The sequence below is a fragment of the Anthonomus grandis genome, chromosome 13 (assembly GCF_022605725.1).
Source record: "Anthonomus grandis grandis chromosome 13, icAntGran1.3, whole genome shotgun sequence".
Classification (NCBI taxonomy): Eukaryota; Metazoa; Arthropoda; class Insecta; order Coleoptera; family Curculionidae; genus Anthonomus; species Anthonomus grandis.
The window spans coordinates 5667404-5680243 of record NC_065558.1 but is presented as its reverse complement, the minus strand read 5'-3'; the positions used below and the strand labels follow the sequence as shown (position 1 = coordinate 5680243).

At 34.1% G+C, this 12840-nt stretch overlaps 1 protein-coding gene across 2 annotated transcripts in view; it reads left to right on the top strand.

Annotated features, from left to right (window-relative positions):
* Positions 1 to 12840, top strand: part of LOC126744244 (mediator of RNA polymerase II transcription subunit 12) — a 49939-nt gene that overhangs the window by 5303 nt on the left and 31796 nt on the right. For both annotated transcript variants that reach the window (XM_050451611.1, XM_050451610.1), the window contains exons 2-10: positions 2366 to 2717; positions 2774 to 3328; positions 3457 to 3576; positions 3626 to 3769; positions 3868 to 3968; positions 4019 to 4133; positions 6677 to 7191; positions 7623 to 7835; positions 11706 to 11954. In XM_050451611.1, the coding sequence (XP_050307568.1) occupies positions 2366 to 2717; positions 2774 to 3328; positions 3457 to 3576; positions 3626 to 3769; positions 3868 to 3968; positions 4019 to 4133; positions 6677 to 7191; positions 7623 to 7835; positions 11706 to 11954 (2364 nt within the window). The remainder of the gene's footprint in view (positions 1 to 2365; positions 2718 to 2773; positions 3329 to 3456; positions 3577 to 3625; positions 3770 to 3867; positions 3969 to 4018; positions 4134 to 6676; positions 7192 to 7622; positions 7836 to 11705; positions 11955 to 12840) is intronic.

Here is a 12840-nt window from a genome sequence, read left to right as displayed (position 1 = left end):
TCTGGGTAACCGAAATATCATTCCGAGTTTTTCACAAGATTTTGTGAACTGTGATTTTGTGATTTTGTAACACAAGATTTACAATCACAGCCTAACAAATATCATAAAATTTCAAATACCACTACACAGAAGTGAAGGTTTTAAAAACTCATTCGCCTATCAGGGTGTATTTCTGTTAAACTCTTCATAAGAGCATGTTCAATTTTTACTTTTAAAAAGAAATATTTATTTATTTATTTACGGAATCCATTTACAAAAGTGTTACATAGCATACCCATACAAACATAATATATATTCAGATACAAAACCATCTATAAATCAAGGAAAGGTGTAGATAAGTTAATTAATTAAAGCCCCTATAAAATAATATTCTTTTACTGCCCCTTAAAAGATGTAATCCTAGAGTCAAAAAAGCTTATCTGTCCTTAGCACTTTAAGCTATTCGTGTAATTGGCTCATTAATACCATAATTGGTACGGTGGAATGGGACTGAAAATATTTCTGATTGTCTATTCAATCTGGAAGGCATCCTAAGTTTAAAAAGAGACAATAACTCGGGACAATCTATAGTAGCATTTAAAACCTTATGCATAAAACATAAGTTGAGTAATGTTCTTCGTGACTCTAATGTGGATAAGTTCAGGTTATCCCTGACCCACTGATCGTAATACTCCTATCTCCTGTAACCACATCTAAAAGCAGCCACCCTTAAAAATTTATTTTGAGTTTTTTCAATCTGCTCAATGTAGCAGTTATACGACGGGGACCACACAATTGAGCCATAACTAGAGAGCAATAAAGTAATCTAAAAGTAAACAAAGACAAATCAGTTGTAGACCGTTGGATAAAACCCAGCATTTTCATTGCCCTACCAGTCACATTATTGATGTGACTTTTAAAAGACAACCTCGAGTCAATAAATATTCCTAAGTCAGAAACCTCTGTTTTGACACCAATTGCTACATTATTTATTTTATAACGAAAAGCAATAGGGTTTCTTTGCTTAGAAAAAGTAATCTTATGGCACTTATTGATATTAAGGGCCATTCTATTCAAGTGGAACCAATCAAAGAACAAATTAAGGTCTTTTTGCAGGAGCACAGCATTGGAAAGGGATGTGATATGCCTAAATAGCTTCACATCATCAGCAAACATTAGCACACGACAATTTTGAAGTTTCCAAACTAAATCAATCGAAAAGAGGCAAAACAAAACAGGACCTGAGTGAGAGCCCTGTGGCACCCCAGATGGCACCAAAATTTCAGAGGAACATGTACCTCCAAGATTAACAATCTGGGTTCTACCTCTGTTAAATCCCGAGATCCACTGAAGAAGAGGCCCCACAATACCTAAAGCCCTAAGCTTCTGCAAGAGTACCCCATGGTTAACCCTATCAAAAGCCTTGGAAAAATCTGTATATATTAAGTCAACCTGAAGTCCCTTCTCCAAGCTGCGGTAGAGGTAGTTGACATACAGCACCAAATTAGCATCAGTATATCTGCCTTTTATAAATACAAATTGCTCAGGATTAAATAAAGATTTAAAACTCCAGGCAATCCTACCTGGCCTATCCTGACTCACCAGGCAGTCAAGCAGCTTTGGCAACTCAGATTGGTTACACACAGCTCGATAATTGGAAATTTCATTTTTACTACCAGATTTAAAAATGGGTCTTAGAAAACTTCTCTTCCAGAGAGTGGGATAAGAACCAGTACCTAGAGATTTGTTAAAAATGAACAGTATTGGTTTTGCAAGAACACAAACACATTTCTTTAGGAAAAATGCCGGAATCCCATCTGGTCCAGAGCAGAGCTTATTCTTAGAGGAAGTAATAACCTCATAAACATCCTGCGTTGACAGAGTTAAATTGCTCAGACAAATTGATTTATCAATATCAAAAGATGGTATGTCATTGACTTGCTCATCCGAATAGACCGATGAAAAGTATTCTGCAAACATATCTGCAGTATCTGAGATATTCATACTAATCCTGTTATTGTATGTCATTCTGGAGGGAAGGCTAAAACCAGTTCTTTTATTCCGAATATATGACCAGAAGTACCTCGGATTGCTAGCGAGATTCATTTCCACCTTATTAATATATTGTTGATAGCACAACTCTCTTAAGTACTCACATTGATGTCTCAAAAATACAAATTCATCATATTCCTGCTGTTGACCACTAATTTTAAACTTTTTGTGAAACGAATACAAGGCTCTTCTATTAGATTCATGTATACATTTATTGTAATGTTAAGTAATGAATTTACTTTTATGTAATATTTTGTTATTCCATAGTAAACTTTTATTTATTACTTACTTATTATTATTATATCAGAATTTTTATAATAAATTTCCTGGTTAGGTTGGAGCATATTTTAATGCAATCATTAACCGCAAAGAAGAGCTGAGTTCCATGCCAGAATCGGGCAGAAAAAGGCAACAAATCAATACGAAAGACAACTTTTGGCCAGTCACGATAAGGTCGAAACCTCAAGTGGAGGCTTGGTTCAAGGATCTTGCCGGTAGCAAGGCCTTAATGATTCTCTCAAAGAAAGCTCCGATGTTTAATAAAAAAGAGGAAATTTTTATGTTACTCACTGAATATCAAGTTCCTTTAATGAGGGCCGCTTGGTTTATTAAGCTGAGTTCTGCCTATACTGTTGCTGTTTCAGAAGCCAAGATAAAGAAGAGACAAATGTCTGATCCTACTACTGGTATGATTTTATCTTATATTATTGTGTCTCATTACATTATTATGCTTTTTTTGCAGAATGGACAAGTACCCTTTTAAAGTTTCTTAAAGATCAAGTGCCAAAACTGCAAGAGTATTATTCACAAATTGAAAAACCTCCGCCTCCCAATTGCCCATTAACTGCCCTAGCAAACAATGAAACTGAACAAAAACTTGCATTGAGACATTGGAGCTATTGCTGCAGACTACTAAAATACATGTACGAGGAAGGCTTGATCGATAGACAAGAAGTACTGACTTGGATTATTGAATTACTAGAGAAACATGACAAACCGAGAAATCAATCTCAAGAAGATGGAACCCTAAGGATCTTTTTACCACTTACTCTTCAATATCTGGATGAGTTTGTGCAATCGGAATTATTGTCAAGACGTTTGTGCCATTTTTGCACTAAAAAGCTCAATTTTATGATGAACACTGTGACAGAGGCTAACTCAATTACATCACCTACAGGAGAAAATAAAACTGAATCAAAGGAGGGTGAAAAAAGTGATGTTAAAAAAGAGGCCACTCCTAATCCTTTGCATAATAGTTTGGCTGAATATCAGAATTGCCAACACCACAGGGATATTGGTAAGTTTTTCTAGGGCGCTATATAACCTTGTTTTTTGCTACCTTTGCCCAATTTATAAAGTTATGGGATCAGTTTCTTAAGATCCACAATTAAAAATCTTCATATAGTTTTCTAAAAATTTTTTCAGTCCTCCAACTAAGCACAATAATCCATACTATTGTCCTTGAATGTCCAACTGCTCTAGTTTGGTGTCCCTCTGGTAATGGGACTCAATGGCATGGATCTCCCTTGGATCACCTCCCTATAGGTAAAGTTAATAAATATGTAATTCATAATATTATAAATTACTATTTTAGCTCCATCATCTTTACCGATGCCGGCTAGATGTGACATGAATACTTACAAAAAACAAATAAAACATGCCGAAAACTCTATCAGGGAGAGAAGCAAACGAGCGGAGGGTAAATGGTGTACTGATAAGTTCCAAACCAGTGCTGCAGGTAAGGTGTTAGTTAATTTATATAAGTCAGGCATGTGCAGGATGTTTCCAGGAGTGAGTTCATATTTTATTTTCTTAATATATAAATTTTTATTCCAGGAACTGTAACAACAAAAGTTTTGGCAGCGTTAGATGCTCTGGATCGCCACAGGTTTGACCGGATGGATTCGACTAACTCATTGGACACCCTTTATGCCAAAGTAGCCATTTTATTATGAAACTGCTTGCTTTTACTAATAATTTTTTGCAGATTTTTAGTGGCTTAGGGGATCAGGAAAATGCTATAGTAAAACTTCTTTGTGAATGGGCAGTTTCACCCGAAAGAACTGGCGAACATAGGGCTTTGGCAGTAGCTGCCTTGCTTGGTATGTATTTATTTTCTTTATTCATGTTATTAATGCTACAAATACACCTACACATGTAACATTAGAGAAATTTTGTGTGCTCACTAATACAATAACTTGATTTTACATACAATACAATTAATTTTTACCTAAGGTTAAAACTGTAGAGAATTAGAAACACTTATAAAATAAAATACAGATAAAATTTGGTATAGAAAAATAACATTCATATTAAACTAGAAAAACGCATAGAAATATATTAAAATCTACTGTTTAAAGATTCATCAAAGGAATAAAATGAATGAGCAATTAACAGACCTCTAATTTCATCATCTTTAAATTTTAAAATTGGTAGTGCTTTTACTTGTATTTGGGCTGGGAGTTTGTTTCAGAATTTAACTGCCCAGTACCTAGTTGCTGTTTGGTATCTCTTTAGTCTGTTGTAAGGAAGTACAGCATGTGTCTCCTCTCACTGCTTGGATAATTCGTTTTCATATATAGCAAGCTTTTGTAGATAAATAGGGATGAAAATGTCAACATTTTCAGTTAACCAAATGCTTTCCTACAGTCTTGCCTATATCTCAGATGTGCCATGCAATGCAAAGCTTATATATATATACAAGTGTCTACTATAAAAAGTGCCAAACTTTCAGAGGTGATTAAACAAGTAATTTGCAACAAAAAAGTCGTATAACATTTTTTTCGAAAAGTTCTTAGTTCTTCTGTATTTAACATTTTTCGATTTTTATCAAATTTCTTTGTTTTTTTTTTCATATAAACAAGAATATCTCTGTTATTCTTACCACCACATAAAATGTAGATATTCCATCTGAAAGAGAATTAAATTTGCTATCAGATAAGTATATTTAAGTTTTTGGGTAATTTTTTATACAGGGTGTTATCAGAAGTTAAATGTAACATTTCGGAAATGTGCAAAATTAGTGGTATCTTGTTCGTTGTCGTTTTTCTAAAATTTGGTAAATAGGGACATGCTTTTTTTTCAGCAAAAACTACTGCATTTAATATGCTTTCCATTGATACACTTACTTTTGTGATAGCTATTTGTTTTCACAGCAATATCATGGGCAAAAGAAAGAAAACCATTAAAATTTTTAAATTTTATATTTGAAAATGTATATCACCTTGTATAATTGTTCTTTGTTGTTCGTTCATATAATTGTTGCTCATATTAATGTAATTTTATTACATACTAATGCATAAGCAAGACCTATCTTAAAATTCAGTTATAATCCAATAGACCCACGGGTCCCTAAGCTGTATTGTAACGAAGGTTTTGTTTTTATTTTATATAAATATGAATTCGTCCAGGCATTATTGAACCAGAAAGTGTTGTGTATTTTAAGCTTTATCTATGTTTCTAGACTGGATAGTACCGAGTATAGGTTAGGTTTCTAATGGGTTGTAGCCAGTTCTCCGTCAACTGTGTTCTGATCCGTTCCGTCTTCGTTATTCTTAGGACAATGAGGAGTACGGAATGCCTAGAACCGATAATTTTTCATCACTAGAGTTTATGTTTTCAGTTATTTTTACGAATATTTTATATTCACTGTTTACATCTCCATTTATGCAAGTTCTAAAGCGTACACACCATAAAAAGGCCTCCTAAAAGAAGGCACATGACTTGTTGTGCCATAAGCATGATAAACTATGTTACAGTTTCCAATAGTTTTCCCGAAAAGCCCGGTTTTCTTGGGCACGTATAGTCAACACTTGTCCCCGGTTTTCACCTAAAATATCTGTTCTCTCGTTTATTCATACCATTTTCGCGATGAAAAACTCAATTTCCTTTGAGTTTCCTCAAATTAATTTTTTTGACCCGAATGCTAATCCCGAAGATTTTTCTTAAAAATTCGCATTGCTAAATTCCTGCCGTGGATATAAAAAGGCACCAGATCCATACCTTTCGAGCAAAGTACCAGTAATTTTTCCGTATTTCAGTACCGTTCAATTTTCAATATATACGTTAAATTTCGCCTTGGCGTTGACAGTGTGAATTGGGTTAGGTAAGAGCCACGTATTGACCGGCCGCTTCCAAGCTCGCGTATTACAATTGCTATAGTATCGGTTTCGTTTTATTTTGTTTTGAAATTATTGTTTGGGCCCATTTTTCTTTGTGTTTTGTAGGGCAGGCATGGGCAGGCATCTTATGGTATTTTGATTTCCATTGTCTAAATAGCTGCATGTGTTAATAGAAATTCGTGGAACTGGGGATTGTTAGATTTTAAGGAAAGATTTGTTCGTTCATTTTAAGCAACCAAATTTTATTTTTAATAATAAAGATTCATAATAATAAGATTTCCTAATAACTGGACAACTGTTTAAAGGCTTACCCAAGAGGCCAGAAGGGACTCTAAACTCCTTTAATTACTTAGAGTGGTGCCCGAGGCATTTTTTGTCGAATTTTGTCCTATAACGGTACGAAGAAGTAGTGAGGGTGAACTTACGTTGAGTACATAACAAACACTCTACAATATAAGTAGGATTTATTTTTATTAATTCAGTCGAATGTTCCACTTTCATTAAATAAGATTTTTTCATGAAAGATCGTCGACAGTCGGATACGAACCCTTCCGAAAATCCGGAGGCCACCCAAGGGGACGACAAGGATAGCAACAGTTCGGTTCCGGGAGGTCCTCCGATGTTTCAGTCGCTCCTAATGAAATTTCTGGATCAAGACGCCCCCCTGCCCGGTCCGGACGACACCCCGCAAAAGAAAACGGCATTTTCTAACCTGGTGCACTTGTTTTCCGAGCTGATTCGTAGGGACGTGTTTTCCCACGACGCGTATATGTGCACCCTGATCGCCCGAGGGGATCTGATTGGGCACGAGGACAATTCCGACAGTATGGGTAACGTCCATCATCCGAAAATCGAGCCGATGGACTACGACGACGCGGACGTGGACAACGATTTGGATAAAATCTTGCAGAATATTAAGGAGGATCAGCAGAATTCGATGGATATACCGGATAGTCCGAAGGATCATGACCACGGACACCACGCTCACGTGCCCAATATGGGACATGTGCCTATGGAAACTGGACATGGGGATCATAAGGTCAGAGTAATGTTTTGCTCAAGAACAATTTCCAACGAACGTTTCTAATTTTAATTAATTCATCATTCAGGGCTCTGTAGGTTGATCGTTAAGCCACACGATTGCGACCTTCTGTTTTATGCGGAGCCCTGAGGATGCATTAATTATAAGTTGAAACGTTGGCAAACATATGTCTCATTAAACATATGTATACATAATAATTTTTTAAAAAGCTACGCGTGTTTCGCTCCTATCGGAGCACCATCAGGCCTAGACATACACCTACACAGATCACACAATTACAATTAACAACCTTGTTGTTCCTTCGATAGAACCGAAACAGGCACAAAAACTTAGAGACTTAGAGTTTTTTACGTTTTTTTGTGTGGTCTCTTGGAGAAATAATGGATGATATGTTTCAGTTACTTAAAACTAAAATTTGCTTTATTCAGATTAAGGCTTCAAGGCATTTCTTGTACACCACCCATTTTCCTTTATGTCAAGACGACCCTTTTAGTCAACACGACTGTAATCAACGTCACATTTTATTGTACGGCGTGGGAAAAGTTAGAGATGAAGCGAGGCACACGGTTAAGAAAATGTCCAAGGAAATTTGCAAATTGTTTTCGAAGAAGTTTAGCGTTGATGTGGCTGAAGGAGGAAAGGTACGTTCGTTTTTTTTTTTTGTAAAATGCAAAGTGAAATTTTAATTTTTGTCAAAAAACTTTGCGTTTTCCGGATTTTTTTAACTGATACGTAAAAGCTGCTTTATTGGTTGCGGTACATATGAGTATTTGAATCACGGCTTTATCTCCAACAGCAAAGAAGCTATGACGTTTTTTGAAAGTCACCTGAAATATAAAAATGGCAAAAAAGTGAAATTTTGATTTTTCTCAAAAATTATGAATTTTCCAAATTTTTTTACTGCTACATAAAAGTTGCTTTGTTGGTTGGGGCATGTTAGAGTCTTTGAATCACGTCTTTATCTCTAACAGCAAAGAAGTTATGACTTTTTTTGAAAATCACCAGAAACGTAAAAATGGCAAAAAAGTGAAATTTTGATATTTCTCAAAAACTATGCATTTCCCTATTTTTTTTACAAATACATAAAAGTTGCTTTGTTGGTTGGGGCATGTATGAGTCTTTGAATCACGTCCTTATCTCTAACAACAAAGAAGTTATGACGTTTTTTAAAAATCACCAGAAACGTAAAAATGGCAAAAAAGTGAAATTTTGATTTTTTTCAAAAACTATGCATTTCCCTATTTTTTTTACAAATACATAAAAGTTGCTTTGTTGGTTGGGGCATGTATGAGTCTTTGAATCACGTCCTTATCTCTAACAACAAAGAAGTTATGACGTTTTTTTGAAAATCACCAGAAACGTAAAAATGGCAAAAAAGTGAAATTTTGATTTTTTTCAAAAACTATGCATTTCCCTATTTTTTTTACAAATACATAAAAGTTGCTTTGTTGGTTGGGGCATGTATGAGTCTTTGAATCACGTCTTTATCTCTAACAGCAAAGAAGTTATGACTTTTTTTGAAAATCACCTGAAACTTAAAAATGGCAAAAAATTGAAATTTTGGTATTTTTCAAAAACTATGCATTTCCCTATTTTTTTTACAAATACATAAAAGTTGCTTTGTTGGTTGGGGCATGTATGAGTCTTTGAATCACGTCTTTATCTCTAACAGCAAAGAAGTTATGACTTTTTTTGAAAATCACCTGAAACTTAAAAATGGCAAAAAATTGAAATTTTGGTATTTTTCAAAAACTATGCATTTCCCATTTTTTTTTACAAATACATAAAAGTTGCTTTGTTGGTTGGGGTACGTGTGAATCTTTGAATCACATCTCTATCTCCGACCAAAGAAATTATGAGGTTTTTTGAAAATCACCTAAAACCTAGAAATGACAAAAGCGCGAATTTTTTATTTTTGTGAAAAACTATGCGTTTCCCAAATCTTTTTACTGATACATAAAACTTGCTTTATTGACGGGGGTACGTGTAAATCTTTGAATCACGCCGCGATCTCCAGCAGTAATGAAATTATGAAAAATTACTTATTCCGTATTGTTGGGCGCCAAAATGTTAAAATTTCCATTTTTTTCAGAGAAAAAAGTTAAAATATTTTATGTGTCTCCCAATTATACAAAATGACTTTTACAAGCTAAGAGTAACATTTAAGTGCCTGGAATAGATAAAAATGGATAATTCTCATTCTTTATTTTATTAAATCTGTCTTTCAGGCAGTTAATGTTTGAAAGAAGTAATTTACGACTTCCAGGCAGTTGAAGTAATTTTTTTTTCTTTCAGGCAGTTGATGTCTGGATGGACAAATATCTTCAGTTGCCTGGAAGACATAATTAACGCTTTTTTTAGTTCTTTCAGGCGGGTATTTTTATTTTTTTGCCTTTTCTAGGCAGTTGATATTCATATAAGAAAAATGTTATCAACTGCCTAGAAGAAACAAATCTTTTCCCTGGAAAAAATTATAAACTGCAAAATATTGTAATCTTTAATTCTAAAAAATCTCTAAAATGTAATCATCGATGTTCAGTTGCTTGTAAGAGATACAAAATTACTACATATACAGTAGTGGCCAAAAGTAGATAGACAAAGTATTATTTTCATATAATATATTTACCCACAGGTCCCCTAGATTTTAAATCATTGTTATTTGTAAGGCGGTCTATAAAAAGATACCAATAAATTTCAGTTAAATATTTTTCTTGCAATCAGATAAAGCAATAATATAAATATAGCTGGTCAAAAGTAGATAGACAAAAACAATTTTGGAATTATTTTTTTGTCTAGATATTTATAAAATAAAATTAGTATAGTATTGCTTCTCTTTAACTCAAGGTGCAACATGCCACGCGGAATTAGATTCTCTCTTGATTTAAGACAACGCATTATTAATGCATATCACGCGGGTGATCTCCAAATTGATATTGCTCGTAGATTTGATGTTAAAAGAAAAGCTGTTTGGGCAATTATCAAAAGATATGAAAGGACAGGATCATTAGAGCCAAAGAATAAGTCTGGTCGACCAAAAAAAATGGACATTAGCCAGAATAACCCTTTCATGACTTTTCGTCAAATTCAGATAGAATTACAGGCTCTAGGGATTTGTAATGTGTCCTCAAGAACTGTAAGACGAAGGTTGGTAGAAGAGAATCTATTTGCACGTAGGCCAACAAAAAACCATTGCTTTCAAAATAGAATCGCTTAGCCCGATTGGAATTTGCCCGTCAGCATATACACTGGACAAATCATGAATGGAAACGTGTTTGCTGGAACGACGAATCGAAGTTTAATTTGTTTAATTCCGATGGAATTCAATATGTTAGACGTCCTTCTGGCCAGCGTTTGAATCCCAAGTACACAAAACCCACAGTTAAGCATGGAGGTGGATCAGCGATGGTTTGGGGTTGCTTCTCAGGTTATGGAATGGGCCCGTTACATCGCATAGAGGGCATAATGGACAGGTTTATGTACAGGGATATTCTCAGAGATGCTATGTTGCCCTATGTCGAAGATAATTTACTATTGAGATTCTAATTCCAGCAAGATAATGACCCGAAGCATTCCTCCAAAATTATGAAGCAATTTTTCAGAAAGAATAAATACCAGTTTTAAAATGGCCATCCCAGTCACCCGATCTTAATCCTATCGAAAATTTATGAGAAATTGTAGATCGTGATATTAGGGATACAAACTATTCAAATAAAGGTGAATTATTCGAATGGTTGCAACAGATGGATCTTCGAAAAAAAAAGAGTATTGGTTATTTTTTAAATTTGTCTATCTACTTTTGTCCAGCGTATATTTAGTTATTTCTTATTATTTACCAAACTAGGTGATTGTTTCTAAAGAATGTTTTATTATTTTTATACATGTTTATGTTGCCCATAATAAACTTAAATATCTTTATTATAGATTTTTTATTTCCTTTGATTTTTTAAAAAATACCATTTGTCTAACCACTTTTGGCCATTACTGTACCTAAAAAAAATTCTTCGATATCCTGAGGATATAAATTATCCCAGTTAGTCTATTTCAGGCCTTTAAATAATTTTGTTGTTGCCCTTAGTTTGTGCAAATCATTTTGCATGCTTGCATACTTTTCTTTTTTTTTCTTTGAAAAAAATGGGAATTTAACACCCTGTAGCTCAATAGTTAAGGGGTTTAGGACATATTTGTATTTAAACTTTTCTTCTTGAAATCGTCTAAGGATTAAGACCCTTAAGGATCAGCATCTTATTCTGTATAGATGGGGGTACATGTGAGCAGCAATGAAATTATAAAGTTTTTTGAAAAACTGGCAAAAAAGTGACATTTTTAATTTCTCTCAAAAACTATGCGTAATACATAAAAGTTGCTTTATTGGTGAAAGAACTTGTGAATCTTTGAATCAAATCGCCACCTCTAAAAGTAAAGAAGTTATAAAGTTTTTTAAAACAAGTGAAATTTTGATTTTTCTTCAAACCCCTTTGACATGAATAAAAACATTTTTTTCACCCGTTTAGGTTAAAAAACACTCGAGAAACGAGTTCAACTTCGAAGCGACGACCCAAAAGTGCCAGAGTCTGAGTTATTTCGACCAACACGTCGTCACTTGGCAGTGCAGCGTGACCGTTATAGAAATGCTCAATTCGTTTGCTACAGGAAATTCGAATTATTTGCCGGTGCAGGAGCATGTCGCTTTCTTATTCGATTTGATGGAGCTCGCCTTGAATATTTATGGACTTATTGACGTTTGCATTCAAATTTTAAAGGTAAACATTTCTGTCGTATATTTTATATCTCTATTTAGTTAAAGCAAAACCGTTGATCAAGAGGGAGGAATTATTATGACCAATTCTTGCCTAAGGAGCGGGGTAGGTTTAATGAAAAACGTTTTTTTTTTTTAGAAGAAAATTATTTTAAATTCCTCAGCGTATATACAGTATTGTGCAAAAAGATAGCAACATTGAACTTTCCTGTTATATATCTTTTAGTATCTATTTTATAAGTAAGGTTTATATATTATTTACAAGAATAGTTAGAGCCTGTTTATATTTTCATATTATCATATTTTTTGTATCATAATAAATAAAACACAAATTATTTTATGCAAATTTATTATTCAAATATATAGCAACAAAAAAAAGTTTTGATTCGAAAAAAAATATAACCCAACTAAATTAAAATCAATTCAATATTTCGTGTAGTACCCCTTCTCCTTTATAACATCTGCACATCGTCTTAGCATGGACTCAATTAATTTCATAATATAGTCATTGTTATATCGTCATTGTTATACCAACATTATTAGAGCATGTTAGGTGCCTGATTTTGGTGTCAATGTAATGCCATAAATTCTCTATAGGGTTTAGGTCTGGCGATTGAGATGGCCAGACCAATACATTTATTTTTTCATCGGATAGCCATCTCTTAACAAATTGAGAAGCATGTTTTGGATCGTGGTCATGCTGAAATATGGCTGTTACTGGCATGACTTCATCCATATATGGCACTAAATGTGTCTGCAGAATGTCTTTGTACATGAAACGATCCATTTTGCCCACTATTCTTACTATGGGTCCCATGCCACGAGCCGAGAAACATTCCCATACAAGAATTTTTCCCCCTCCATGTTTAACTGTGGAGCAAATGTACTTT